The sequence below is a fragment of the Phytophthora infestans genome, genomic scaffold, assembly GCF_000142945.1.
Source record: "Phytophthora infestans T30-4 supercont1.19 genomic scaffold, whole genome shotgun sequence".
Taxonomy (NCBI): Eukaryota; Oomycota; class Peronosporomycetes; order Peronosporales; family Peronosporaceae; genus Phytophthora; species Phytophthora infestans.
In genome coordinates this window covers 1,182,501-1,209,451 of record NW_003303740.1, presented here as the reverse complement: position 1 = coordinate 1,209,451, position 26,951 = coordinate 1,182,501, and the positions used below count along the sequence as shown (strand labels likewise).

The window sequence follows — 26,951 nt, the reverse complement described above, 5'->3', positions numbered from 1 at the left end:
ATTCGAAATACAGAACAATGAAATGTCAGTTGTTTTTAAAACTGGCTGCCCTACTGCTTCTTGGAGCCGATCGTCCCATTGCTCTTTAACTCTTTAGCCAGGTGACTGCTGCTGTCCTCGTACAGTTTGCTGACATAGTCGATCATACGCTGCGACTCGTGTTTGATCCTCTCTTCAACACCAGCCAGGGCGTCACGTAAGGATGAATCCGTCAATATGCGGCGCATACTATCCAGCAGTTCTTCATCTCGCTTGTGCAGCGCAGTCAGACAATTCCGGTCCTCTTCGACATGCGCTTCGATCTCGACAGCCTTCTCTTCGAGCTCCTCGGCGACAGCTGAGACGCCTAACGCTCGATACGAGGCGATCTCGCCACGCATCGGAGCCAGCTTCGCTTCGTTTTCCTCCACCCGCGACATCATAAACTTGACACAAGGCAATTCGCTTTCAAAATAGTTGAGTGAGGCCTCCAGTTGCTGGGAAATACAAGCTGTTTGCTTGGCACGAAGCGTGTGCACTTGGCTGTGGGCGAGTCGTGCCTGACGCACTTCACTCTCCACTCGGCTCACCTCGGTCGATATGACGCGACGACGTTGCGCGCGGGAGAATCGCCGCGTGACGTGTTGGTGCTCGGCGCGGAAGCGCGCAGTGTCAGCGATGAAGCGCTCTTCAACTGCACGCATATCCTCGTCCGCTTGGTGCTGCTCTCCAACTGCGCGTTGCAATTCACTCTTCACGGCACGCAACTGCGTCTCAAGCTCCTCTTGTTTCTGACGTAACGTCTGCACCTCAGCACTCGCTGCGGTCTTCTTTGTGCGTAGAGGCGCCAGCTCTGCGTCCTTGCGGTCCTGCATATCCTGCAGAGACTTGGTCACCTCTTGCATCAGAGTCTCGTCTTCTGCGGTGTGTGTATTATCCTCGGGGCTATCATCGTCTTCCTCTGCTTCCTCCTCTGCTTGATGCTGCTGTTCAGAGCTGCGGACTCGCTCCTCGACCAGCTTGGTGAGCTGCTGTAGACGTCTTTCATGTAGTGACAACGCGTCGCTACGTAGATCACGTCGCTGGAACGATTCCCGGATTGTTTGACCACGCACAGCTTCGTCTGCATTGGTCACTTGTGCGATCTTAGCCTCCAGATCCTGGACATCCTTCGTCAGCGGCGAGTCCAGGTCCACGCCATGCAGTGACAGCGCGTGCGCCCGCACCAATCGACTCAAGCTCTTTGCAGCGCGTTCGGCCTCTGCATTAACATCATCTGCGTCCTCCACGTCCCCCTGTGATTGGTCTGCAATGGCTCTTACAGCTGCCACGACCTCTCCAGCCATTTGTCGATGAGGTGCTGCGTCCGTCGGCTCAGAACTGCTCTCGACGGAGAGGCAGTTGGCTAGCAAAGCCTCGAGGTTGTCCAGAACAGTAGCAGCAGGACGGGAGCAGAGCAAGTTGCCCAGCAGCAGACACAGCGCGTCGCTCTGAAAGAAAGTGAGGATGGTATCTGTGTGCACGTAGAGTCTGCTCCAGCCTAGCAGTCCCACGAGCGCCGCGTGGGTGTCGGGGATGGCCGCTGCCACTTCTAGCCGTCGTGCGAGCGGCAATTGCGACGGATTCTCTTCCTGTTCGGCTGGGCTCTTGTTGTCTGCAGTAGACGCGTCGTCCGTCTTGGTCTTGGTTTTCTTCTTTTTACTCTTGGATTTTTTCTTGGAGCTGGCAGTCGAGGACGTGGGCGTGCCGCTGCTGGCACTAGCGGTGCTGCTTCCACCCATGCTGTTGGTCTTGGTCAGTGAACTAAACATGTTCGCGGTTTTGACGGCCTCGTGCGCCAGCATCTTGTTGTAATCTGGTCCCGTGCGATTTCTAGATTTGCAAGATCGCGAAGAGCTGTTTACCGGTATTAAAACAAATCATATTTAAAAGTATTCTCTGAAATTTATCAGAGTTTGGTACGGTAATATATTTGCGCAATGATGTTACGTGAGTGAAATAAAAAAAAGAGTTTTATTCGGAGTTTAAAAACCTTTTTGCCAATGTGAATAACAATTTAAATAAAACATGTCTTCTCAAATTTCAGTAATGGCTACCAATATCATATGATATTTTTGAAGGTAGCAGTACTAACGGATGCGCCCGAATAAAAGCCCCCTTTCGCATAGTGTCCTGTGGGGTGCAACGTGTCTGCACTATTAAATATAAGCCTCTCCCGAATAGAGTCCTTATTGAAACTACCAAACCAGCTATTACAAAATTACTGACCATTCATTACACTATGTGGAACAATTTTCGGCAACAGGTCGAAAGTTGCCCCCACATTAGGTCTGGAAAGGAAAATATTCACCGTCTTTTAAAAACAAAGTCAGGGCCACTTGTCGTGACACACCTACCCCGAGCTTGGGCTGATAGCGAGCTGCTCAAGAAGTGGATGATGTGGCTATTCCATTTGTGATGCACAATGAACGTAAATACTTGGTTTGGGACAGCATAAGAGTCCACATCTCGAAGGCTGTGAAAGCTAAGTGCTTTTCGAAAAGTGTCCGATGTGTGTTGTGCCCGGGTGGTCTCACGCCTTACTTGAAAGCTGGGGATATTAGTATCGATAAGGGTTTCAAGGACCTACTGTACATAGAAATTAACGCTTAGAAGGAGTCAGACCAATAAAGCCCTCACCCGTATAAAGTGGCACTATTAAATATAGTCCGGACTCTAATAGGGCGCATCCGTTATTTTCGATATTAAATAGCAATATTAACTCTGTTCTTCAAAGTTAGCCTAGCTATTTTAAAATAAACTCAGAGATTTGAAAATGTTTTAGATACTAGGTGATATTTTTTGATATTGTCTTAATCAAGTACGTTTATTGCCTGCTGAGTGAACCGAGGGCTACTAAAGAACTCTTTGGGTCAGGTCAGTAGTGATGGCAGGCTTTAAAACTGACCAGTATTTGCTCTAGTATTTCACTGTGACACAGACAAAGCCAATCGGGAGTGAAAACTACAAACGGTTGCAGTTGTTTGACGTCGATAGAGCGAAATCAATGTATTTGCTCTTGTTCTCTGCCGATAGCTTTGTCCAAATCGTGCGTCTCATAAACCTGCAACCTGTGACGCTAGATAAATGCGCTCCGCAGTGCCAACACACCACACCAACCTTGCCACTTGGTTAGAACTGAGGATGGTGGCAAGAGGGGTCCGGTACTGAAAGAGTTCACTCTTTTAACTCTTTCATCCTTTCACTTTACTCTTAGCATTTCTCTTCTTAACTCTTTTTAACTCTTTTTTTAAATTAAGCATTAGTTTGCATTGGTTAGAGATAAAGAGTTAAGAAAGAGAGTTTCTGTGTGGTTTTACATGCGAGTCGCTTCATCATAGCTCCCCCTCAGCAACTGTATTTGGCGCTTCACTTCAGCAGTTTTTGATGCCAGGACATCTTGCGCTGGATGGAACACGAATGATTGGTTACATCTAGACGGATTCGTCCCTTTTATATCCATGATAAGGGATGAAGGACACGAGTTACGGGATCCCAGATCTGGTTTTAAAAACCACCGCCATGCGCGAAGAGTAGTGGAGGTCCTGACATGTTTATAATAGCAATGCCGGTGTACACGTAGCACTTTAATTAGTAGTCCATTCTCTTGGTGGGGAGAAACCAGCGCTCATTGGTATCAGCCACTCGATGGGAGCTGGGGGCCTTTGGAACGCGGAGGTGCAGGACCCTGGTACCTTTGACGGTCTCATTCTATTTGAGCCTGTGTATGGTGAGGATGATCCAGTAGTGACTGACCAGGTCACAAGCTTTTTGGTCGGTGTCACCCTGAAGCGTGGTCTTCGTGAGAGGAAGCGATCCAATGCTTTGAAACCCTCAAAAACTTCAAGCCCTGGGACCGCGAGTCGCTGGCGGCGTATCTGCAAGGGGTCTGGTAGAGGATAATGCTACGGGGAAGATGGTGTTGGTGTGCCATTCACGCATTGTAGCTCCTTTGTATTGTCATGAATATCTTCGATTCACAGATCACGAAATTCAGCAGCCGAAGTGTACTGTTCGCTTCCACAGAGCAGAGCGCTCGAACATGTTCTTCACGCCGCATTTTGAGCACACGGTGAAGCTGCGCAGCGACATCTACTCGATTGGAGAGCCTATGAAAAACTGCACGCACTTAATGGTGCCCGAGGACCCCGAATCAACAGCAAACAGGATTGTCAAGGACCTAGCAAAGATTGCTCCGTTCCGCAAGAACACGCCGAAGTAAGACAATGCATTAGCCCGTAATCCACCTCTAAAGAGGTCAGCTTTTGAATGTGTGCTTATCCGCGCACCATACGTGCACCACTGTTCAAGCTTTTATTTGTGCGTGAATGCCGCAGCGTTTAGTCAGTTCGAAAAATCTGTGTTTGTACATTCGACAAGTAAAACAGCAACTCACAGGCAGTAATTATTCGAGTGCCAGGTCGTACACGAAGCGCAGCTCCCAGTCGTTTGTGACAGGTACTTGCGGTTTACGCAGTACCAGGCGGTCACCAGCGACATCGTACTGAAGGTCCAGCGCGCGCTCACCGCCCACCAGTACATTCTTGGGTAAGTTGACTTTGGACAGAAAGCCGTACATTACGATGCGTTCGACCCACATGACCGACGTATAACGTCTACCCTGTGTGGTAGCAGCAGTAGCCGTCGAACGTAACCCCTCCTTCGTCTGGTGAAATGACACCAGAGTGCCTTCGCCCTCGAGTTCAGCAGCAAGCGACCGCTCGTCGTCAACGTACAGCTCACCGCAAGCCTCCAAGTGCTGGTCCAGTGTCACCACCAGCGTCAGTGGGTCGTTGTGCATTAACTCTGAGCTGCGACGCACACGCTGTTTGCGCGGCAGGATCGTACCACCTCGTTGAAATACGGGGATGGCATCCAGAGGCGCCGGGATGTTTTCGTACGTCTTGCCACCGAAGAAAGGCTTGTATCCGTCGGTCACGTGATACCACACCGTCTTGTCTTCGGGGTTATCGGTCGGGAGGAATACATGGGTGGACTCAACGCCCTTCTCGGTAATTGGCTTTACGAGCAGAGCGTCACCCAACAGATACTGATCTTCCTCGCTGAAGCTCTGGGGTTCCTGTGTAAAGTGCGCCCAAAGCGGACGCATGACGGGCATACCACGCGCATAACATGCGTGGAATACCGTGTAGAGATACGGAAGCAATGCGTAACGCTCACGAATGGCAGCGCGGATGTGCGATGTGGTTGGCTCGCCGAACATCCAAGGCTCACGGCGTGCCGTGTCCTGATGAGAGTGGCCGCGGACGAACGGCTGGTACGTAGCAGCTTGGTTCCATCGTGTTAGCAGCTCTGTGGACGCACTGCCAAAGAAGCCGCCCACATCAGCGCCTACGAATGTAAGTCCTACAACCGACATGGACAGAAGCATCTTGGTGGCGTAGCGCAGATGCCCTCACTCCGCTGTGTTGTCGCCCGTCCAAATCGCACCGTAGCGCTGTGATCCAGCAGAAAATGCGCGAGAGAGCACAAACGGTCGTTGCATATCCGCCGTAAGCTGCAGGTCCTCTGCAAAGGGGGAGAGCGGCTTCTGCTGGCGAATGAGCTGGCCCTTCATGGTCGTGCGCTGGAAGAGGATGTCGTACAGGTTGTGCCACTCGCGATGTTCAACGCCGGCGAGACTTTGCATCCCTTCTGCATCGTGACCTCGGGGCCGTTGAAGACAGATGGCTCGTTCATGTCGTTCCAAGTGTACAAATGCTTTGTGCTTCCTTGGTAGTTCTCATAGCGGAATTGGTGACGCCACCATGCGCGGGCTTTGGGCGATGTGAAGTCAATGTACGAGGACTCGCCTGGCCAGCATCAGCCCTTGAAATCATCCCCCTCTTCATCTTTGATAAACAGCCCAAGCTCCTCCGCTTCCTTGTGAATGTAGTACGGATGTTTGTCCTTTGGCTGACTCACCTTAATGTGCGGGTCGACAATGGTCACCGTCTTGCGACTGGTACGTGCTAGAGACTCCTGCATGTCTTTGGGCGTAGGTAAATTGTGCCCGTCCCACGTGAAGTAGCGCCTTCCGTCCAAGTGATCAATTTCCAGCCACAACACGTCATACGGGATCAAATGCTCGTCAAAACCAACATTCACACGAGCCACGTCGGCCTCATTCTTGTAGTTCCAGCGGCTCTGGTGATATCCCAAAGCGAATAGAGGCGGCAGCTGTGCGCGACCCGTTAGAAGCGTATACTGCGAGAACAGGTCATCGCGACTAGGACCAGCTAGCAAAAACAAATCGAAGACACCCGACTCACTGAGCCAGTGACTGGACTTGCTGGTCGCCTCTTCGTTGGTCCAAATGTCGATGTACGTCTCAGTGGGGTTGTTCCAGAACATGCCGACAGTGTTTACCTTGTTCGGGGCCACGAGTACGGGGATAGAGCCATACAGAGCCATCGGGTTGTCCAACTCGTACTCGAACACATCCAGGTTGTACAACGGGGGGAGCTTACTCGCGAGTACAAAAAGGATGATCTCCGAGTACACACACAAAAAGGATGACTTGCGAGTACAATTTGGGAAAAAGGTGGATTGGCGAGTATGGCATCATAAAAGGTGGATCACCGAGTACATTCGCAAGAACCGACAAGTTTGGTCAGTGTCACCGGAGACTATGGGATGACTCGCATACCTAGTGCGTGACTGTAGGCGACAGCAGCTGCGAGCTGTTCCACGTCCATGAGCTCCACTTTTCCGGCTGAGAACTTGACCTTCCACTGATAGCGACCGCCATTTTCGAGCCAACGGTCGACATGTCCAGGCACATGCTCACGTAGCACTTGCCCCCTGTTCTTCACACTAAACTCCTTGGTCACGTGCCAGTGTGTTGGCGCGGCGGGGCTTTCCATGAAAAGCTGCTCCAGGTGCGAGACACCGAAGAACCGCGCGTCGCTTTTGTTGAACCGCGTGCGGGCAAGCGCGCCGCGGGATTAGAACTGACCTCCCGGGCGTCGTCGAACTGGCAGCACACTCAACAACGCGTCGATGCTGATCTTCTCGAGGAGCTCCATCGTCGCGACAATGTGCTCGCACATCCATCCTGACTGGCGTGACTCAGAGCAATCGCACACATAGCACTGACGCACCATTCGGATCTAAAGTAAGAACAGTCAGAACCGTCGCTGCCATGTGGGATTGAGATGAGATCAAGTACGTACATCGTCTGCACTCCATTTTGGAGACACCTCGAACGGGTCATGCTCGCTGTTGAGTACTTGAACGCGGTAGAGTGACTGGTAGAGCAGTTGGGCCTCCGTCATGGGTTTGTTTTTGACCAGCTTTCCATCGAGAGAATCAATGTACCTGACAGATTCAAAAGTAACAATGACGTGAGACGGAGACATACCGCAAACAGAGCGACACCAACAGAGCGACGGACTCACTTTCGCATGCGCGCCTCCGTCACTTTCACCCCTTTGCTCGAATTCTCCACACACGTCGCATACTCCAGCGCGTTGAAGACGACTGTCGCTAGCCACAGCCAGCCACCAGCAGTCACAGGCAGCCATTGGTTGCGACAGGCATCAACTGGGGTGCACCACTTATCCGTAAATAGCGTTTCCTAGTGAGCCATAAATAGTGTTTTCCGTGTAATCGGGAACTCGCAACTCATCCTTTTCGAGCCATGGACTCGCCAATCCACCCTTTTCCCATTTGTACTCGCAAACACTCCTTTTTGAGCATGTGCTCGAAGATCATCCTTTTTGTACTCCGATATAATCCGCACCCTTGTACAACCGGTATGGGTCGGTCACCACCTTCCTTTCCCCATCATTTAGCGCAATAGTATCCTTAAGCAAAAAGTTCGTCGCGTGCTCCGGGATGCCGTACAGCGAGCGCGGGGCTCCTGTCTATCCGTGGAATGACACATCAAGACCAATCGAGCTCGGACCGAATTTCTCCTTGTCCGTGTGGCCACCAAAAGACTCCTTCCACCCTTCCACGTTCCCATCAACTCCAACAGTAGCTGTCATGGTCGCCTGGTGTTCCTTCTTCTTCTGCACGGAGCCATCTGCATAGATCGCAAGCCCATCTTCTCCATAGTCGACAATCGTCTTGCCCTCATGAGCATCCACCACCGCTTGATCCGCCGCCGCTCTTGTCTGCGCCGCGGCATCAGCACGGTTATGTCGGACCTCGTAGTGGAACAGTCCGTCGTCGTTGGTGGACACCACCAGCTCTCCATTCAGGAACAAATCGACACCGAAAGATCCCAACTTCAAGGCGGCCACGACCTGTGACGATCCCTGCGTCTCGGGGCTGAAGAGCAGCACTTCCTTTTCATTGATTGGCCTCTTGAGTCCTGCCTCTTGTGCTGTCAGTTGACGCAGCGGGCGAGTCTCTTCAGCGTCGGGAACGAGAACGTCGTCGCTGGTCCAGCGGGTTTAAGGGTCGTTTGGATCTTCGAACTTCTCCTGCAGTCGAACACGGAGCGCAGGCACCGCCGCTTTGTCCTCATTGAGCACAAAGGCGAGGGAGCCTGCGAGTGGAATGCCATCTCTCTTGGCTGCGTCCTCCACCAGGAAACGCACCAAGTCGGCGTCCAAGTCAGGCCAGATACTGTTGCGCGCCACGCGGAACTTGCTGGGCAGCTCCTCGCGCTGCGCATTGCGGTACTTGTTGCAAAATTGGCTCTGTTGGCATGTGCGGAGCTTGCTGCGGTCCACGGCGTCCACACACAATACCAGGGTTATCGCGGTGAGCAGCAGGAACAACAGCCGACAATGCATCTTGGTCCCGTTCGAGGTCGTCGTGGTGCAAATACGAATGAAACGAAAACTCAACAATGCACATGTGATAAATAATGAGTGTACAAAGGAATCCGATAACTGGCGAATACCACTGATTAGTAGGAATCGGTACACTTATTTCTTTCCACGCAAGCGAATTGATACAGATGTACACGTGAGCCGTTGGAGTCCAACTTGAACGTCATCGTTGCTTTCGATGGAGCCGCCTAAAAGGCGGCATAGGCGGTGCCTATGCGTGGCGCGTACAGTAGCAAAATGTCGTGCGTGTATGTGTTACACTAAATTCGCTTTGCTCTAAAAACTAAAATTAAAAATGTATTTGTGAAATTTTGATGTTACTTCGGCCGTTCACTGCTGCCAACTAGGATTGGCAAAGGTGTAGTGTCCACTGAGTTGCATGTCAGCACTGCTGACTCAGCGTGCTTACATGTATTAATACAGTTAGCCTGCTCAGTACGGGGCCACGAAGAAAAACAACTCTAGGCTGAAGATACAGCAGTAAAGTGAAAATCAGTTTTGCGCAGGACCATAAGAATTTGTGATTGGAGCACCTGCTATACTGCTTTAAAACTCATTCCTTACCGGTATCCGGGATCCCATTTTCGTTCAGTGGCCAAGCCGAAGTACAGGAACCAATGGAGAACGTGACGGTCAAGATGGACGACGTGCAGCTGGAGGACAGCTCCGCGCCCGCGAAGAAGATGGCACGTCGCGACCATCTGATCGACATCGAGCACGAGGTCATCGCCAAGTGGGATGATGCGAAGCTGTTTGAATCGGACTCGGACCCGAGCAAGCCCAAGTACATGGTCACGTTCCCGTACCCGTACATGAATGGCTACATGCACGTGGGTCACCTGTTTACGCTCATGAAGGTCGAATTCGCGTCTCGCTATCACCGTCTCAAGGGCGAGAACGTCATCTTCCCCTTCGGTTTCCACTGCACGGGTATGCCCATCCAGGCCGCAGCGAATAAGCTCAAGCGCGAGCTCGCGGAGTACGGCAACCCGCCTAACTTTTCTCGTGGGATCGACGAGGAAAGCAAGCCCAAGTCCGCCGCAGACTCGCTCAACAAGGCTCACGGAAAGAAGTCCAAGGCTGTAGCCAAGTCCGGTGGCGTTGTGCACCAGTACGACATTCTCAAGATCTCGAACATCCCGGAGGACGAGATCCCCAAGTTCCACGATCCACTTTATTGGCTACAGTACTTCCCACCGCACGCTATCGCTGACCTTAAGCGCTTCGGCATGAACATTGACTGGCGTCGCTCTTTCATCACTACGGATGTCAACCCTTTCTACGACGCCTTCGTCAGGTGGCAGCTCAACAAGCTTAACGAGCAGAAACGCGTTGTGCGTGGTAAGCGCCCTAATGTCTACTCGATCCTGGATGGACAGAGCTGTGCCGACCACGACCGTGCGTCTGGTGAAGGTGTGGGCCCTCAGGAATACACACTCGTCAAGCTGCGAGTGCAGGAGCCGCTACCGGAGAAGCTGGCTGCTCTTGCTGGCAAGAAGGTTTACTTTGCTGCTGCTACGCTGCGTCCCGAGACGCTGTACGGCCAGACGAGCTGCTTCGTGCTGCCTGAGGGCGACTACGGCGCGTTCCTCATCAACGACGACAACGACGTGTTCGTGATGAGCCGCCGCGCTGCACGCAACTTGGCGCATCAGGAGTATTCGCGTGTGTGGGGCAAGGAAGAGTGCTTGCTGGAGATGAAGGGACACGACCTGCTTGGTCTGCCGCTGTCGTCGCCCAATGCGCCGTACGCCACGATCTACACGCTGCCGCTGCTCACGATCTCCATGGGAAAGGGTACGGGTGTGGTTATGTGCGTGCCGTCGGACTCGCCCGATGACTTTGCGGCGTTCCGTGACCTGAAGCAGAAGGCTGCTCTGCGTGAGAAGTACGGCATTGAGGACCACATGGTGCTGCCCTTCGACCCAGTGCCTATTATCGAGATCCCAGGCTTCGGTGACATGGCTGCCGAGAAGGTCTGTAACGATCTCAAGATCGTGTCGCAGAACGACAAGGACAAACTGGCCAAGGCCAAGGAACTCGTGTACCTTAAGGGTTTTTACGAAGGTGTGCTACTTGTGGGCTCGCAGAAGGGTCAGAAGGTGTGTGATGCCAAGACTGCCATGCGTCAGGAGCTGCTGGATGCTGGCTACGCCATCCCGTACTGGGAGCCGGAGTCGCTTGTGATGTCCCGCAGTGGCGATGAGTGTGTGGTTGCTCACTTGGACCAATGGTACCTGACTTATGGCGCGGAGGACTGGAAGAAGCGTGTGATGGACCACATCAGCGACCCCAAGACCTTCGACGCGTACAACCCCGTCGCTCTTGGCGAATACAAGTCTACGCTCGGATGGCTGAAGGAGTGGGCGCCGTGCCGCCAGTCTGGTTTGGGCACGCGTCTTCCGTGGGACCCGGAGTTTGTGGTTGAGTCTCTTACGGACTCGACCATCTACATGGCTTACTACACCATCGCACACCACCTGCAGGCCAACCTGGACGGCTCGAAGCTGGGCCCGCACGGCATTAAACCCGAGCAGATGACCAAGGAGGTGTTTGACTACATCTTCCTGAAGGCGTCGCCCCCCACGGAGTCCACGATCCCGCTGGCTGTGCTCAAGCAGATCCGCGACGAGTTCGAGTACTGGTACCCCGTTGACGTCCGCGCATCTGGCAAGGACTTGATCCGCAACCACTTGACCATGTGTCTGTACAACCACGCCGAGATCTGGCGTGATGACCCGTCCAAGTGGCCGCGTGGCTTCTTCACGAATGGCCACGTGCAGGTGGACGGCAAGAAGATGTCCAAGTCTCTGGGTAATTTCCTGACGCTTAAGGACTGCGCCACCGAGTTCGGTGCCGACGCCACCCGTTTCGCTTGCGCTGACGCCGGTGATGGCATGGACGACGCCAACTACGCTCTGGACACGTGCCGTATGGCCATTCTGCGTCTCACGACCGAGGAGGACTGGATCAAGCGTATTGTGGAGGACAAGGCGCCGCTACGCACGGGCGAGCTCAACTTCAACGACAAGGTCTTCCTGAACCAGATGAACAACCTCATCAGCACCACGGCCTCGTTTTACGAGCGTCTCCAGTGGCGTGAGGGTCTCCACACGGGCTTCTTCGAGTACCAGATTGCTCGTGACTCGTACCGTGACATCTGCGCGCGTAGCGAGGTGCCGATGCACCACGACGTCATCATGCGCTTCATTGAATCGCATCTTATTATGCTCGCGCCCATCTGCCCGCACTTCTGCGAGTACATGTGGACCGCTATTGGCAAGGAGGGCTTCGTGTCGGTGGCTTCCTGGCCGGTGGCCGAGGAGGTCGACCACGGTCTTCTGCGTGCTGGTGACTTCCTGAACAAGGTGACCCGTAGCTTCCGTGAGGCGCTCACCAAGAGCGGTAGCAAGAAGAAGGGCAAGAAGGGCGCTGCACCGGCCGAGCCGGCCAAGAAGCCTACGCACGCTCAGGTGTACCTGACTACGGAGTTCCCGGCGTGGCAGCAAAAGGTGCTCGTGTTCATGGATGGTCTGTTCGATGACGCGACCAAGCAGTTCCCTGCTGACTTTATGAAGCAGCTGAAGGGCGAGATCAAGGACGACTCGCTGAAGAAGCTGACGAAGAACGTGATGCAGTTCGCGGCCTTCATCAAGGCGGAAGCTGAGCTGCGTGGCCGTGAGGCTCTGGAGCTGAGGTACGATGAACTTCAACTCTTTCAACCGCTGAATGTTTGACTGATGGTATTGTTTCGTGTGATACAGGATGCCGTACGACCAGAAAAGCGTGCTTGCCTCTAACAAGCTGTACTTCTGCAGGTCGCTGGACCTCCAGGACATTGAGGTAAGATGGCTGCAGCGATGCAGGATTTGCGCGCGTACCTAACGGGTGTGTTGCTTTGTTCCAGTTCTTCTACGTGGGCGAGGAGATCCCGAACGCAGACGCCAAGAAGATGGAGTCGGCGTCGCCAGGCAAGCCTGCTATCTACGTTTACGCCCAGTAAGGTCGTTCGCGATAGTATTGAGCTTCTTTGCATTAGATAGGCGGTGCTAAGAGAGTAATTATCATGCTCTTCATCATCTTGTGCTAGATATAACAGCAAAGTCTGCAAGTCATGTTTCACGTACCTTACATTAAGTGGTGCTTCCCTTTTGCGTCTGCCACCCTTACTCTTGCTGCGAACGGAAGGAGGAATAATGCTTGAGAGCTGGATTTACCATTACTACACGAGCTGCAGACTCCGCTATTCGCTCTTCCATCTCCATCTGATCTTTTCCTTGCTTCCTTTCCTTCCTCTTCACTGCAGCAACTCAAGATAAAACTTGACGGGGATATGTATCTATTCGGAGTCGGCAATCTCGATTCGGCTCCCACGGCGAATCTGGCCCCAGCCGATGAGACGCCAATGCTTGTCAATTCGGCGACTGATAGCGATCTTCTCTCCCTCCTGCGTGCACACGGGGACTGTGAGCAGAATCTTGGCAAGATCCTGCTTCACAGCCAGCACCTTGCCACCGGTGGCTGTGGAGCCAATGTTCACCATGAGCACCTCGGCCTTCGACAGCTTCTGCACCTTGGAGGCCTTGCTACCTTCCTGAGTCTTGACACCGAGCAGACGCTTAAGCAGGTAGAAGTTGATTTCCAGCTCCGTAAACACGTGCGGCAGACTGCCCTTGAGACCCAGCACCTGACCCACCAGACGATCCGAACGCGTCAATGTGGGGTCAATGTGCGTTCCTACACCGATCAGTCCACCAGGGACAGCGAACTGCAGGTCGTTCTTCTCAGCATACAGCGACACAATACGCGAGAAAATGGGCACACACGTCATCTTGCCTTCCTCGTCCTTGCTCACGATACCCGGGCGTACCTCGATCTCGTCGCCCACACGCAGTACACCTTCCAAGATGGAGCCACCAGCGACACCTCCCTTGAGGTTCTCGACGTCCTCACCGGGCTTGTTGACATCGAACGAACGGATGACAATGAGCTTGGGCTTGGACGTGAAGTCGCGCTTGGGGACCGGGATGTTGCGGCAGATGTACTCGCACACCACGTCCACGTTGTACTTTAGCACGGCCGAGATAGGAATAATAGGGGCGTCATGGGCCACCGTTCCGGCCACGAACTTCTTAATCTGCTCGTGCTGGGCCACAGCCGCGTCCTCCTTGATGAGATCCACCTTGTTCTGCAGGATAATGATGTTCTGAAGTCGCATGATCTCAATAGCAGCCAAGTGCTCGGACGTCTGGGGCTGCGGACACACCTCGTTACCTGCAACCAGCAGCAGCGCAGCGTCCATGACGGCAGCACCGTTAAGCATCGTAGCCATAAGAATGTCGTGACCAGGACAGTCGACGAACGACACGTGACGCTGCAGCACCCACGTCGTCTTCTCGTCGTTCTCGTCCACAAAGCGGTCAGGCTTGGAGCTGCCAAACGCGCGGTAGCAGCCGATGCCCGTGCCGTTCTCGGCGCGGTAGATCTTGGCGTTGGCATAGCCGAGCTTGATGGTAATGTTACGCTCCAGTTCGTTCTTGAACCGCACCGTCTGCACGCCCGAAATGGCCTTCACCACCGTCGATTTACCGTGGGCGACGTGGCCAATGGTACCGATATTAATGGTAGCCTAAATTGCAGCAAAACAAGCGAGTCAGAAACGTCTCCTGTTGCTACATTCTCGCGTTAATGAACGACGGTACCTGACGACTGATGACCTCCGGAGTGAGCGGAGTGAGCTCCTCGATCTTGAGCTTGGTCAGATCCTGCACCGCCAGGTGCTTCTGTACGAGTTCCGGCATGGTCGATAGATCAATGGGGTGGGGGGTCTCCTAGTCTGCTTCATTTCAGTACATACACATCGCAGCGCTTAGCTCTCCATTCTTATTTGCCAGGTGCGTGCTGGACCTTCACACGACTTGTGAGTGAACCGCCACACTTTCTACATGCTGTGGGCGTCGTGGCGCCGGCCTCACCTGTCGGTTGAATCTGCCTCTAGCAAAGCCACTGGACGCCAAAGGGGAAGCGGAACCGAGGTGGCTGTCAGGAAAAATCTGCTGGCGGGCACGACGTGAGCAGTCATTTCAGTACATATTATGTGGTATACATGATTCTGTTTGGAGCACGAAACGACGTGTATGGTCACTTCAACAACTTTAGATTGGCAGCCATGGCGGGCGGCGCTAGCAACACCAGCAGCGCTCCAGGGCTCATCCATCGGTAAGAAGGTGTATCAAACTTGTGATCTATTGTGAGTACTCTTTTGAAAGCTAAACATCAAATATGTAGCCACTTCTTTGGGCTCAAAGGCAGTGTGCACAACAACGTTGCGTTCGCAGAGGAGAGTGTGCTCGTTTATCCGTGCGGCCACAATGTCATCATCTACAATCTTGAGTCCAAGGAGCAGCAGTTTATACATGGCGTCGAGACTACGGGGCGCGGTATCACGGCACTCGCCGTGTCGCCCAATAAGCGCTACGTGGCCGTGGCGGAGCAGGCGGAGCGCGCGGTTGTGCACATCCACGACCTCAATACGCTGCGACGCCGCAAGACGCTAACACCTAGTGACGGTCTGGCGGAAACTTTTGTCTGGGTGGCGTTTTCAGGCGATAGCAAGTACTGCATCACGCAGGGAGGCGCACCAGACTGGGTGCTTTCGCTCTGGTTGTGGGAGAAGACCAAGCTGCTCGCGAGCGTCAAAGCCTCAACGCCTCAAGGCAACGTCATTCATCAGGCAGATTTCAGTCCAAATGAACCTCTAACGATATGTGCGAGTGGCAACGGACTGCTAAAGTTCTTCCGATTCACAGACGGCCAGCTGAGATTACAGGCGACGCCGCTGAAGCGTGAGCCCGCGCACTTCCTACGACATGCTTGGGTCTCGGACGACCGCGTTGTAGCAGCAGCAGACTCAGGTGAACTGTGGCTGTTCGAACAGTTTGAGTTTAGACAGATCTTGACGCCAGCGACTACTGGCGCAACGGGAGACGGCAGCTACGTGAGCTCCTTGTTGGGCTACTCCAAGGGCTTCGTTTGTGGCGGGTCGGGAGGTTGTGTGCGCATTTACGACCGAAGCGATGACGGAGGATCGCGCGAGTACTACAAAAAGGCAAAAACGTTTCGAATCGAGGGTGATACTAGCACTATCAAGGACTTGGCTATCAGTCCTAGTGAAGATCTGCTCGTTTGCTCCCTTGAGAACAACCATATGTACGCACTTACACTCTCAAGCACCGATATCCTCAAGGAAGACGCCATGAACTTCGAGGTCGTCTCGACGGCTTTCCATGCACCGAGTAGCAGTGGGAGCTGTCATATCACTGGACTTGACACGTGCATTCGTAAGCCGCTAGTGGTGACTTGTGCGCTCGATCGATCTGTGCGCGTGTGGAATTACTTGGACAAGTCAACTGATATCCTTAAATTCTTCCGCGAAGACGCTTTGTGTGTGGCCTTCCATCCATCCGGCTTGCACGTCGCTGTGGGCTTTACAGATAAGCTACGATTGCTCAACGTCCTTATGGACGACATTCGCTCTTGTCGTGAGTTTACTATCAAAGGCTGTCGAGAGGTGCGTTTCTCGAATGGAGGTCAGTTCTTCGCCGCAGCAAACAACAACGTCGTCCATGTGTATGCCACATACACAGGGGAGTTGGTGTCCGTGCTACGTGGCCATTCGAATCGCGTGACGGCGATTTCATGGAAATCTGGCGACCGAAAGCTACTAACATGTGGAGCTGATGGTACAGTCCTCCTCTGGAGTCTCCGTTCAGCATCAAAAGCTGGCGATGGCCACTCACAGGCACGTTGTTCATACATTGATGCCGCGCTATCTCCAGAAGGGGACGTGGCGTACGTAACAGGCTCTGATAATATGCTCAAGGAGATTGATACGGCTACGGGTTTGGCACGAAACGAGCTTTGGGTCGGCGGTAGTGGGGCTGCATTAGGCCCATTAGCTCTCGCAAACTCACAGCAAGTGCTTTTTGTCGGATCGGCAGAGCCAGGTCGTCCCGGTACGGTGAGGCTATACCGTTTGCCATTCGAGAAAGACCACCCGCTACCAACAACGACGTTGTTGAGTGGTGGTGTAACTACTTCTCCGGGATCTGTATCACCCACAGCCCAGACTGGATCTACGTTAGCTGCTGCTTCTGCAGGTACAGGCTCAGCGTCCCAGGCCTACACTGAGTACCATTGCCATGACCTCCCGGTGTCACGACTTCGACTATCGTTCGACAACCAGTTCCTCTTTTCTACAGGCGAAGATGGATCGTTGTGTATCTTCGAGACGCAAAACGTCATCGGAAAAGGAGGAAGCGTTGGTGCTAGTAGCGGTCCAGGAGGTGGCACTGTTGGGTCTCGAGAAGCTCGAAGTGATAGCATGACACTTGGTGGCGGTGGTGCTAACGGCTCGGGTTTACCCTTTGCAGAGGAAATTCTGGTTACCAAATCGGATCTAGAAGAGAAGAATCGTCTTATGAACGAGCTGAAGTCCAAGGTGGACGAGTTGACGCTGCACAACGAGTATCAGCTTCGATTAAAGGATCTCAACTATAAGGAGAAGATCAAAGAGGTATCCGACAAGTTCACCGCTGAGCTAACGCAAGATCGACAACGCTGTGGCGACTTGCAGAGTGACAAGACGGAAATGGAGAATGAGTACCAGAAGAAAATGCGCGAGATGGCTGCAACGCACCGAAGTGAGATACAAGAGCTGAAAACCACGTACGAAGCCAAAGTCGAGGCTGAAAAAGCACGCTACGCAGCACTAGAACAGGCACGTGGTGAGCAGAACACTCGGTTCGAGGAGGAAAGTCATCTACTCGTTGAGAGCCACACACAATTCCTAGCGGAAATGACAACCGAGTACGAGCAAAAGTTCGCTCATGAGCAGGAATTGCAGGCAGTCTGTGAGCAGGCTAAGAATGAGCTCATTGCCACAAATGAAGCGCTGAAGCGTTCTCTTGAAGAGGATGCAGAGCTCGAGGTAGACGAGCTGAAGAGTAAGTACGAGCTGAAGCTGTCAGACGAGCGTGAGGCGACACTACGCCTTAAAGGCGAAAATGGCATTATGAAGAAGAAATTCTCGGCCTTGCAAAAGGACATTGAAGACCAACGCGAGGAGATCCGATCTCTTGAAGAGAAAGGGAAGGAGCTGACAGAGAATATTCGCGGTCTTGAAAAAGATATCCAAGGTCACAAGAAGGAGATTCGAGAGCGTGAGGAGACGATCCAAGACAAGGAGAAGCGTATCTACGACCTGAAGAAGAAGAACCAGGAGTTGGAGAAGTTCAAATTCGTGCTGGACTACAAGATCAAGGAGCTGAAGCGCCAGATTGAGCCGCGCGAGCAGGAAATTGCAGATATGAAGACGCAAATCGAAGAGATGGACGCAGAGCTAGAGCAATACCACAAGAGTAACGCGGCGTTAGATCTCATGATCGGAGAGCTGCGACTTAAGATGGACGGCATGCAAAAAGAGCTCAGCTTGCAAGCTACACAGGTGGCGCTGGGTAAGGCGCTAGTACGACAAGTACAGACAGATTTGCTAGGGTGTGCACAGCTTCTGGATAACAAGAAGGCGCTCAAGGTCGCCGTCATGGCACTGAACAAGAAGTACGAGGACGGTGTCACACCCGACGCGAAGGAGCCCAACTCGCAGGCCGAGTACAACCGCCAGCGTGAATATCTCGAGAAAGAAGTTGAATCGCTTAAGCGAAAGATCATGAAAGGCATGGCCATCAGCGAAAGCGAGCTGCATCGGCTACAGCGCGAAAACGCAATACTAACCACACAGGTCAATGAGCTGCGGCGCGAGTTCCACAACGTGCGCATGCAGACCCAAGAAGTACGTGACGCCAAGTACAAATCTACCCTTTCGATCGCCAATAGTGCTGTGAACAAGAAGCTCTCAGTGAGCACTGAGGTGATGCGTGAGCGCAAAGAGAAGATGCGTGAGGCAGAGTTCCAGAAAGAGCACATCCTGCAACTCAAAGCCCGCATCACCGAGCTGCAGAAGACGCTTGGAGGCGGCCTCAAGTTTGCATTATCTGGATCTAGCAATTCTTCCCAGCACAGACAGCAGCAGCATAGAAGACCGGCTCCACCAGCAGCGCAGCGCCTTCCACCTGTATAATACGTACTTTTATAGTAGTATGTATTTCGTTAAGATCATGATTGTCTCGTATCTACTGTCCTGGTCGTGAACTGGCCGTGCGTTTCGCACGAGTGTACATCGTAGCACTCTGCCGAATCATGCGCGTCTACATGACAGCAACAACAATTATCAATAACCCTTTTGCATAACTAGAAAGCCATCAGTACGCACGTATTGCTGCAGGTGCTGAGTGATGTTGATTCGGTCGGGGATGTGCACATATAGCACTGTCTTGCCCATGACGAACACCTCATCCAGCATCAGTGTAGTGCCCTATCAGCACCAGAGTACTACTATCAGTACTTACTACCACCACGTGCTCTACAGTTGCAGGAAGACCCACATTTGGTTTGGTTTCGCAGGCATCAAGTAATGTGAAGTCCATATCCTGCACAACCTCCTGCACTACGCCTTCCAACACCGAGTCATTCTTCAAATCGATGCGCACACGCAAACCGACGAAGCTCTTGAGCAATAGCAGCAACGAGCGCGGCTTGCGTCGCTTCCTCTTGGGCTTGGCCAGCTCTGCCGCCGCTGGTGGAGCTGCCTGCTTCATTCAGACCAGGAGAATGGCAACATGTACACAATATGCACACTATTAGGTGTGTCACCTGTGTAGAGGAGGCTTCGTTCTGAGCCAATGATTTCGTACTTAGGAAGAGGGCCAGTCCCAAAAAGCAGAAAAGAATAGGTCCCAGAGCGACAAAGTGTGACAGGTTACGATGGGACCTCGCGGCGCTGGACGCCGTCTGAACGACCAGGAGCGCATGGAAATCCTGGAGATCATCCAGCGCGAGGCCAAGGTTAAGAATGTAGATCTGGCCAAGCGCTATGGTGTGTCGGAGGGTGCTATCCGCAAGCTCAAACAGATGAAGGACACTATCCGCAATCGCTACTACATGGGCAATGAACACAACCGCGACAAGCGCAAGCGCGGCGGCTTCAAGCGCAATGCACCATTCGAGGAGGAGTTGTATCAGTGGATTGTACGCATGCGCGAGTCGCAGCCCTACCAGCTCATGCCGCTCACCCAGACAGCCGTGCGCCAACAGGCCATTATCCTGTCTAAGAATTACGAAAAGATGGCCAACTTCAAGGCTTCACCCGGTTGGTTTGCACGATTTTGCTCGCGGCACCGTCTGGACCCGATCGTCGCCAATGTTGTAGCAGGAGGAGATACCGCCAGTACGACCATGGGATCAGCTCCCGGTGATGTCTCGCTATCGGCAGATGGAGTGCCGCAAGCGGTGACAATGCCACCTGCAGTGTCAATGCCTATGACTACAGGTGCTACGGACGAGACAGCGTTTTTAATGGACTCACTGACTGCTGCACCGTCGCAGGAGATGGAGATGGTGAATGCTACGGATACGATAGCAACTGACGCGGAAGAGTCTAAGACCGGCACGGCGTCAATCAATGAGCAAGTCCAGCAGGCTGCTCGCGAGCATAATGAAGCCGCGCTGCGAGCTGCTGCAGCAAAAATCGGTGAGGCACAGGCCACGTCAGAGGACAAGATGGCGGATGCCGAACCGGAAGCGTCTGACACCGAGTCTGTGAAGAAAGAGGATGTTGGCGGAGAAGAAGAAGAACAGACAAAGAAGGAAGGTGATGCCACTGCTGACGTTGCGGAGGACGAGATCTTCAGCCTCGGACTGTAGTCAATCCGTTTTAATCAAAACATACTTAAGTTGCATTTTTTCATTTTAGAATTCGCCACCCTCGAGCGGAGATACAACTAGAAACCTTGACGTGACAGGTGTACTGGTAGCAGAAATTGGTATCCTGGATGGGTCAACGCTTATTGTACTACTAGTAGTATGACTTTGCTCTTTTGGCTTACAGGCACCTAAACACCATGATCGAATACTACCTCCGTTCTGAAAAAGATAAATTATATTACAGCCTACCCAAAACAATACCCCCTCTATGCCGATCACTTTTTGGATTTCGAATCTCCCGCGCTTCCCCGACCAGACTGGCTCCCGCGCCCAGCTTTCATTTTGAAAGCTGGCACCTGGGGGAGATCACAGACAGTGAGCGCCAGGCCGTTCGGGAGACCTTACTGCTTCGCAGCGTAGGAGGAGTGCTCAAGCATGGAGAGATCGTTCGGGCTGCAGCGTACTTCGGTGTGGGCCGCCAAGTTGACGAACGACTTTGGAGGCGTGGAATCAATTCGATGGGAGATCGAGTAGCAGCCGTGGTCAAGTCAAGGAAGAACGCATGTGGTAGGAAGAAGGTGGATCGAGCTGCGCTGGGCGAGAGATTCGCTGCAGTTCCTGTCAATGAGCGCGAAAACCAGCGTCTGCTTCAGCGCGCGTCCAACATGAGCTGCTACCTGGTTCAGCAGGAAGGCTACATACGGCGTGCGCTGACCCGTCCACTACACAAGTTGGCGCGCCTCCGGCACAAGGACAAGCAAGTACGAGCTGGCACTCTTCCTACGTCACTGCCTTGTGACGCTATCTCACTTGCCAATGCTAACGCGTACATGCTGCTTCTTGCAGCACCCCACCGCCTACCGCTGAAGTTCCAGAAGCCCCACTGAGCGCCCCTTCAGAATGTGGCGATGTAGTTGCCGTCTTAGATCCGTTTTTGTATCTGTAGTTGCACGGCGGAGCATGAACGCCTGTGCCTTGCTTAGTTTCTCACTGTCAGCTCTCGGTCATAAAGCTAGCTAGCCAGCCTCTCACAAATTAATAAACGCTCAAATGAACGAGGCGGAGCGCTGCGCAAAAAAAAAACAAATGGTTATCTTTTTCCGAGCGGAGGTAGTATTAAGCACAACCAATAACATTGTAAGAAAAAACTAAATAGTGCCCTGCGATTTAGCAGAACGAAATTAGAAGAGAGCCTTACAAGTTCTTGGCAAACTTGCAGCTATGAAATGCTCATTGCAAACCGTTCTCGAAGGGGGGGGGGGTAATACCACCTTTCCACGTGCGAACCTCACTGTTATCAGCAAAGACACTCACGATATAATCCACGTTACCTCAGATTTGTAGCAAGACGGCGTGATTTTGCTGTGAAATGCTCCAATGAGTTGTCCAAAGACACTAATTTTCTGCTTGTAATTAGATAGTAATAAGCTAATACAAGCGTAGTAGCTATTGTACATTAGCTCCTGAGCTAGATGGTCATTGCCATAATTTTTGGTGGTCGACAATATTAATAGCCCAGTAATATAGTACTACAATAGTAGTGCTTCTCCTCGTCTTGCTAATATTACTCGAGTATTAGTTTTGTAAACGGTCATGCTAAACTGATATAGTAGTTTGTCGAAAAATCATTCTACTATCAATCCCTGCCTATTATACCGTGTTTTACTGTACTGTAGCCAATAACACGATAGGTTTTCAATGAATTAAATCGAACTATTACTGAAATTTCTCCTTCTTCAATTCAAATTTACATTCGTTTTGTCTTTTTTAAGCTGCTTTAGTTAAAATACAATTTCGATTCTCAAAGATGAACTCGGAGAGGCAAGCTGCCCGCTTGAAGCGCCGAGCAGAACGACTAGCCCCGCCGTCACGTACGCATAGCAGCTCTGTGGGTACTAGGCAAAGCTACACTATCTCTAGCGATGCATCATTACTGCGAACACGCGGGTCCAGTGTCCCGACGGACAGCACCGACAGTCTCCGCCGACCTCCCGTAGCATCCGCATCATCCGCTACGGCTGTCGCCATGAGCACGCGTCGCAGCTCCAGTGCGCGCAGTCCGCGAGACATCAATGTTTTGGTGGATAAGCTATTAGGCAAGGTGCATGGCGCGCCGTCCGCCATCACTACGCGCCGCACGGTCGTCCGTCTCCATGACGCCGTATCTACAGCTCCACAGACAGATGCAGTACGTACCCTCGCAGATGTAATCTTTTGGATAAATAACTAATGAGAGGAATGATAATGTAGTTTTCAGTTCTGGAGAAGATCAAGCGCAAGATCGCGACAGACGCGCCGCAGTTCTATGCCGATTCTCACGAGACAGTAACACGACTCAATGAGGTTTACTCGCGCTTCGTCAAGTTTAAGAACCTGGATAAGAAAACGTAAGTGGCGGTCGATATTGCGTCTATCAATCATTTTACTAACGGCAATTGATGTTAGTGAGGCGTTGTTGCTGCTGTACGGCCTGATGGACACCGCTCCGCCTCCACTGCACACCGAGGAGGTTCACCACCGTCCAGAATTTGCAGCTACAAGCATGGACAATTACTCGACAGCACCTACACCTATTGATGTCGACAGCTCGATGTCTGAGGGCTATGGAGACCACCACCGGTCTCAGTCGATGCCAGCTGTGTCATTACATTTAGGTGCACAAAACTCAGCACCTGTTCCGTCGATGGAGGAGTCCAAAACGGACTTGGATTCATTGGAAGATTCGTTTAAATTTGCAGTGGGAATTGCTCCCGCGCACAAACCAAGGCAAGGAAGAAGCACCAGCCCTCGTTCACATTCAGAAGCGCTCAATGGAGCCAGAGGACGCTCGTCTTTCGACGTACCAGAGGAGGTTCTTCTGCGCGACGTTCTGTACGCGTTGCAAGCTATCGAGTCGCGCTATTTGTACTTTGACGACGCAGCCGACCGCTTTCAGATTACGAGAAGTGTCGGCGTCCCAACGCGTAAATACGGACTTATACTACGTGACACGATGACTTGAAACACTCACTTTTGTGTGTGCTGCGTTTTGCTTAACAGCCATGCGTGAGCTGATCCACATGTTGTGCGATCTTGGCTGGATCTTCCGCAAGATTTCAGAGTATATCAAAAAGCATCGTGAGGAGCTGGCGTTTGGCTTGGTTCGTACCAGTCCTTAGTTGCTTTACTATGTAAAATGTATCACTGACGTTTCCGCTACCTGTAGGTGGGACAAAGCTTCTGTCATGTGCTCAACACCGAGCTAGTAGATTACTTCCGGTTGATCGCTGTACTGGCAGCGCAGATTGATGAAGATGCTGAAACGAGGCAGCCACATGAACGTCGAGTTAGCAGCCTGACGCTGCGGACGTTAATCGTCTGGCTTCAGGATCCACTTGACAGAATGCGGCTGATGGCTCGTCTTATCGACAGGTAAGGCCGCGTACGTGTGGCGGATGTTGGGGTTTACTTAACGATGGGTGTGTCGCTACAGTGTTGACGGACTTCGTGGCGGAGCGCTTGCGTCTGGCATTCACTCGCACGTACTGCATGGCGATCCAGACGTGTCACAGTCCGTTCAACGAGTACTGAAGCAGATTGCTGCCCCAATCGTTCGGATGATTAAACGGTGGGTCTTCGAAGGCGAGCTGGAAGATGTGCATGTAAGTGACGCGTTAACTCTCTCAGTATGGCATTTTGTACCGACGCGTGGTTTGGTAGGGTGAGTTTTTCGTGGTGGCAGATTCCACCGTGAGTGATGATCAGTTCTGGGCCAAGAAGTACACGTTGAACTTGAAGATGCTCCCCACATTCATTCCCATGTAGGAGCACCTGCTCATCTTGCCGTTTCTGGTCACGCACACTGACTTGTGCCTCTTTGATGTGCGTAGAGAGCTTGCGAAGAAGATCTTGGTCATTGGGAAGAGTATCAACTTCATTCGCCAGTGCTGTGGGAATGCCGATGTACGTGGAAGTAATTTTTGATTATGTGTCGTGCCATAGCCTCATCAATTGGTCGATTCTTAATACAGTGGGTTATGGACGCTGCACAAGAGACCGCCGTGATCGGAATGGACACAGCGCATGAAGGAGCCTATTTCGCAGAGTTGAAGCGACTTGAAACAGTGATTGAAAGTGTGTCAAACTCTACCAACGAGTATCTGATTCGCACGTTGACGGAGAAATATCGGCTTTTGGATCACTGCCAAGCATTAAAGCGTTATTTGCTACTGGGACAGGTACAGACTGGCATATAATTGCTCGTGGTATCATAAGGCTAACGTCGTATCAACCGTGCACTTGTCTGTAGGGTGACTTTATTCAATATTTAATGGATCTTCTAGGACCGGAGCTGTCAAAGCGTGGAGCACAAGTCTACCGCCATACGCTGACAAACGTTCTGGAAACAGCGCTAAATGCTTCGAACGCAAAGTTTGAGGTTTGTACTCTTGTAAAAACGCTTAGATTTTCCACCGGTGCTTATGACTTTACGCTGTGTTTCAGTCTCCAGATATTTTAGGGCGTCTAGACGTTGAACTACTGCAGGGATCATCAGGTACGTGAATTGCCAATCTATTGCAGCAGGCGACACGACTTCTAAGTGTGTGCTTGTAACTGCGTTTGACAGCGGACACTGGTTGGGATATCTTCTGCTTGCACTACAACCTGCAAGCGCCAGTGAATAGTGTCATTCCTGCGTCTTCGATGCTGCAATACCAGCAAATCTTCGACTTTTTGTGGCGAATGAAGCGCGTTGAGCATTCACTGTCTGCATCTTGGTCAAAGGATATGAATCTTGGGCATGAGGTCCAGGTACGCTCTGCTCTTGTCGTATCTCCAAAGCGTCAGACGTCCTCTAACTTGTACCCGTTGCAGGGCTGTGTGCCTGGTATTAGACCTGTGCTTCACAGGAGCCAACTCGTGCGATCGGAGATGATCCACTTTATAACGAACCTTTTGAACTACATTATGTTCGAGGTAAAACATTTGATAGTCATCTTGGCTCTCTCCCTTTCGCTGGGTTTAACGTGCTTTACTTTGCTTATTAGGTTCTGGAGACGGCGTGGCATAAGTTGGTGAAAGATCTGAACGCTGCCAAAGACTTAGATGGCCTCATCGAAAGCCACGCGGCGTACATAACCTCCATCAAGAAGAACGTAAGGATCGATCAGTTTACCAGCGACCAATGGCGGCAAATAACGAGCGTGTTTCGTGATCGCAGGGCTTTATGATGAAGGACTCACGAGACCTTCTGAAACAGCTGAAGCTCATCTTTGCAACGATCATCCGATTCTGCAAGGCACAGGAGAATTTATACACGACTGCGATGCACGAAAAGCACGTGGAGGAGAGGCATCAGCAACTGATGCAGCACCAGGAGCTTGGCGTACGCTTCACATAGCGCTCCCTAAGAAGCCTGTTTGTACTGACCGATGTGGTTTGTTGTTATGCAGAGCTCGTGGGGAATACCAGAGGAAGATGAGTACAGTGTGCGAGCAGAACGAGACACGTTTGGGTCCAACTCGAAGATCTTGCGGCAGATCGAAGAAATCGCGGAAGACTTCAGCGGCCAGTTCCTAGAACTCCTCGAAATCGTCAAGAAGAACTCAGTTCGGTACGGCTCAACTTTGTCCCAACGGCTAAAAAATGTTCTGACGCACTTAATGTTGCTTACAGAGGATCACAAAGTCTTTCGTTCCTCATGTCCCGCTTCGATTTCAACGAATTCTACTTAAAAAAGACTACGCCTGTTATGGATGCAGACGAATAGACGATGTGAATGCAATTCTGTTTCGATTTGCTCAACTTTGTATCGAGAAGTGTGCTTTGTTCCTGGTCGTAGGGAACAATTTATTTGTTCTTGAAGTAGTAAATGTTGCAAGAATGTTGCGGATCCCGAGGTAGCGGATCACCTGGTTGCAATCCAAGAAGCTCATGTGCGTCATGCTTTAGCAGCGTCGGAGCGACGATGGATATAGGATTCGGAATCGGGAGTACATCGTAAGCATTTTAATAAGGGAAACCCAGAAGCGACGTCCCAAAAGTGCGCTGGATTGTATTAATCCTCTATTTTGATCCAGCAGCGAGCACGTTTTGCCTGATAAATACTTATTATACAATTTGACCCAAAAATGGACGACGCACTGGGGCCGATTTTTTAAGTAAAAACCTTATTAGCTATTTTTTTAGTTTTTTCTAAAAGGGTAAACTGGTACAAAAGGTAATGTTTTTACAGCACGGCGTTGCTATCTGGTTAGGGACGATACATTGCACTATACATTAGCACGATGTATGTTAGCACGACAACTAAGGATGCTTGCACCCGCAGCGCGTGGACGCAGCCAGGTA

General features: G+C 51.9%; 9 protein-coding genes across 9 annotated transcripts; 5 read left to right on the top strand and 4 right to left on the bottom strand.

The window, feature by feature from the left end:
- Positions 1 to 12: 12 nt before the first annotated feature.
- On the bottom strand, positions 13 to 1,846 carry PITG_11114 (uncharacterized protein; the record flags this gene model as incomplete). The annotated part of the gene is made up of 1 exon (XM_002901841.1): positions 13 to 1,846. The coding sequence occupies one exon, from the start codon at positions 1,821 to 1,823 to the stop codon at positions 51 to 53; it is 1,773 nt and encodes a 590-aa protein (XP_002901887.1).
- A 1,820-nt stretch (positions 1,847 to 3,666) lies between these two features.
- Positions 3,667 to 4,240, top strand: PITG_11113 (uncharacterized protein; the record flags this gene model as incomplete). The annotated part of the gene is made up of 2 exons (XM_002901840.1): positions 3,667 to 3,798; positions 3,917 to 4,240. The coding sequence occupies 2 exons, from the start codon at positions 3,667 to 3,669 to the stop codon at positions 4,238 to 4,240; spliced, it is 456 nt and encodes a 151-aa protein (XP_002901886.1).
- A 183-nt stretch (positions 4,241 to 4,423) lies between these two features.
- Positions 4,424 to 5,410, bottom strand: PITG_11112 (neutral alpha-glucosidase AB, putative; the record flags this gene model as incomplete). The annotated part of the gene is made up of 1 exon (XM_002901839.1): positions 4,424 to 5,410. One exon carries the CDS (start codon positions 5,408 to 5,410, stop codon positions 4,424 to 4,426), a length of 987 nt encoding a protein of 328 aa, XP_002901885.1.
- Positions 5,411 to 9,402: 3,992 nt separating this feature from the next.
- PITG_11111 (leucyl-tRNA synthetase, cytoplasmic, putative) lies at positions 9,403 to 12,807 on the top strand (the record flags this gene model as incomplete). The annotated part of the gene is made up of 3 exons (XM_002901838.1): positions 9,403 to 12,501; positions 12,569 to 12,647; positions 12,712 to 12,807. 3 exons carry the CDS (start codon positions 9,422 to 9,424, stop codon positions 12,805 to 12,807), a joined length of 3,255 nt encoding a protein of 1,084 aa, XP_002901884.1.
- Positions 12,808 to 12,998: 191 nt separating this feature from the next.
- On the bottom strand, positions 12,999 to 14,845 carry PITG_11110 (eukaryotic translation initiation factor 2 subunit 3; the record flags this gene model as incomplete). Its single annotated transcript, XM_002901837.1, has 3 exons — positions 12,999 to 14,433; positions 14,507 to 14,640; positions 14,780 to 14,845. 2 exons carry the CDS (start codon positions 14,603 to 14,605, stop codon positions 13,144 to 13,146), a joined length of 1,389 nt encoding a protein of 462 aa, XP_002901883.1.
- Positions 14,846 to 14,973: 128 nt separating this feature from the next.
- Positions 14,974 to 18,942, top strand: PITG_11109 (WD domain-containing protein, putative; the record flags this gene model as incomplete). The annotated part of the gene is made up of 2 exons (XM_002901836.1): positions 14,974 to 15,023; positions 15,093 to 18,942. 2 exons carry the CDS (start codon positions 14,974 to 14,976, stop codon positions 18,940 to 18,942), a joined length of 3,900 nt encoding a protein of 1,299 aa, XP_002901882.1.
- On the bottom strand, positions 18,614 to 19,542 carry PITG_11108 (uncharacterized protein; the record flags this gene model as incomplete). The annotated part of the gene is made up of 4 exons (XM_002901835.1): positions 18,614 to 19,069; positions 19,135 to 19,236; positions 19,307 to 19,469; positions 19,526 to 19,542. 4 exons carry the CDS (start codon positions 19,540 to 19,542, stop codon positions 18,995 to 18,997), a joined length of 357 nt encoding a protein of 118 aa, XP_002901881.1.
- Positions 19,543 to 19,685: 143 nt separating this feature from the next.
- On the top strand, positions 19,686 to 20,624 carry PITG_11107 (uncharacterized protein; the record flags this gene model as incomplete). Its single annotated transcript, XM_002901834.1, has 3 exons — positions 19,686 to 20,114; positions 20,265 to 20,451; positions 20,572 to 20,624. The coding sequence occupies 3 exons, from the start codon at positions 19,686 to 19,688 to the stop codon at positions 20,622 to 20,624; spliced, it is 669 nt and encodes a 222-aa protein (XP_002901880.1).
- Positions 20,625 to 22,440: 1,816 nt separating this feature from the next.
- On the top strand, positions 22,441 to 26,373 carry PITG_11106 (gamma-tubulin complex component, putative; the record flags this gene model as incomplete). Its single annotated transcript, XM_002901833.1, has 17 exons — positions 22,441 to 22,812; positions 22,875 to 23,011; positions 23,070 to 23,587; positions 23,664 to 23,764; positions 23,830 to 24,035; positions 24,097 to 24,265; positions 24,324 to 24,424; positions 24,494 to 24,566; positions 24,635 to 24,841; positions 24,913 to 25,041; positions 25,107 to 25,158; positions 25,231 to 25,415; positions 25,479 to 25,580; positions 25,652 to 25,759; positions 25,825 to 25,989; positions 26,057 to 26,217; positions 26,280 to 26,373. 17 exons carry the CDS (start codon positions 22,651 to 22,653, stop codon positions 26,371 to 26,373), a joined length of 2,670 nt encoding a protein of 889 aa, XP_002901879.1.
- Positions 26,374 to 26,951: the final 578 nt, after the last annotated feature.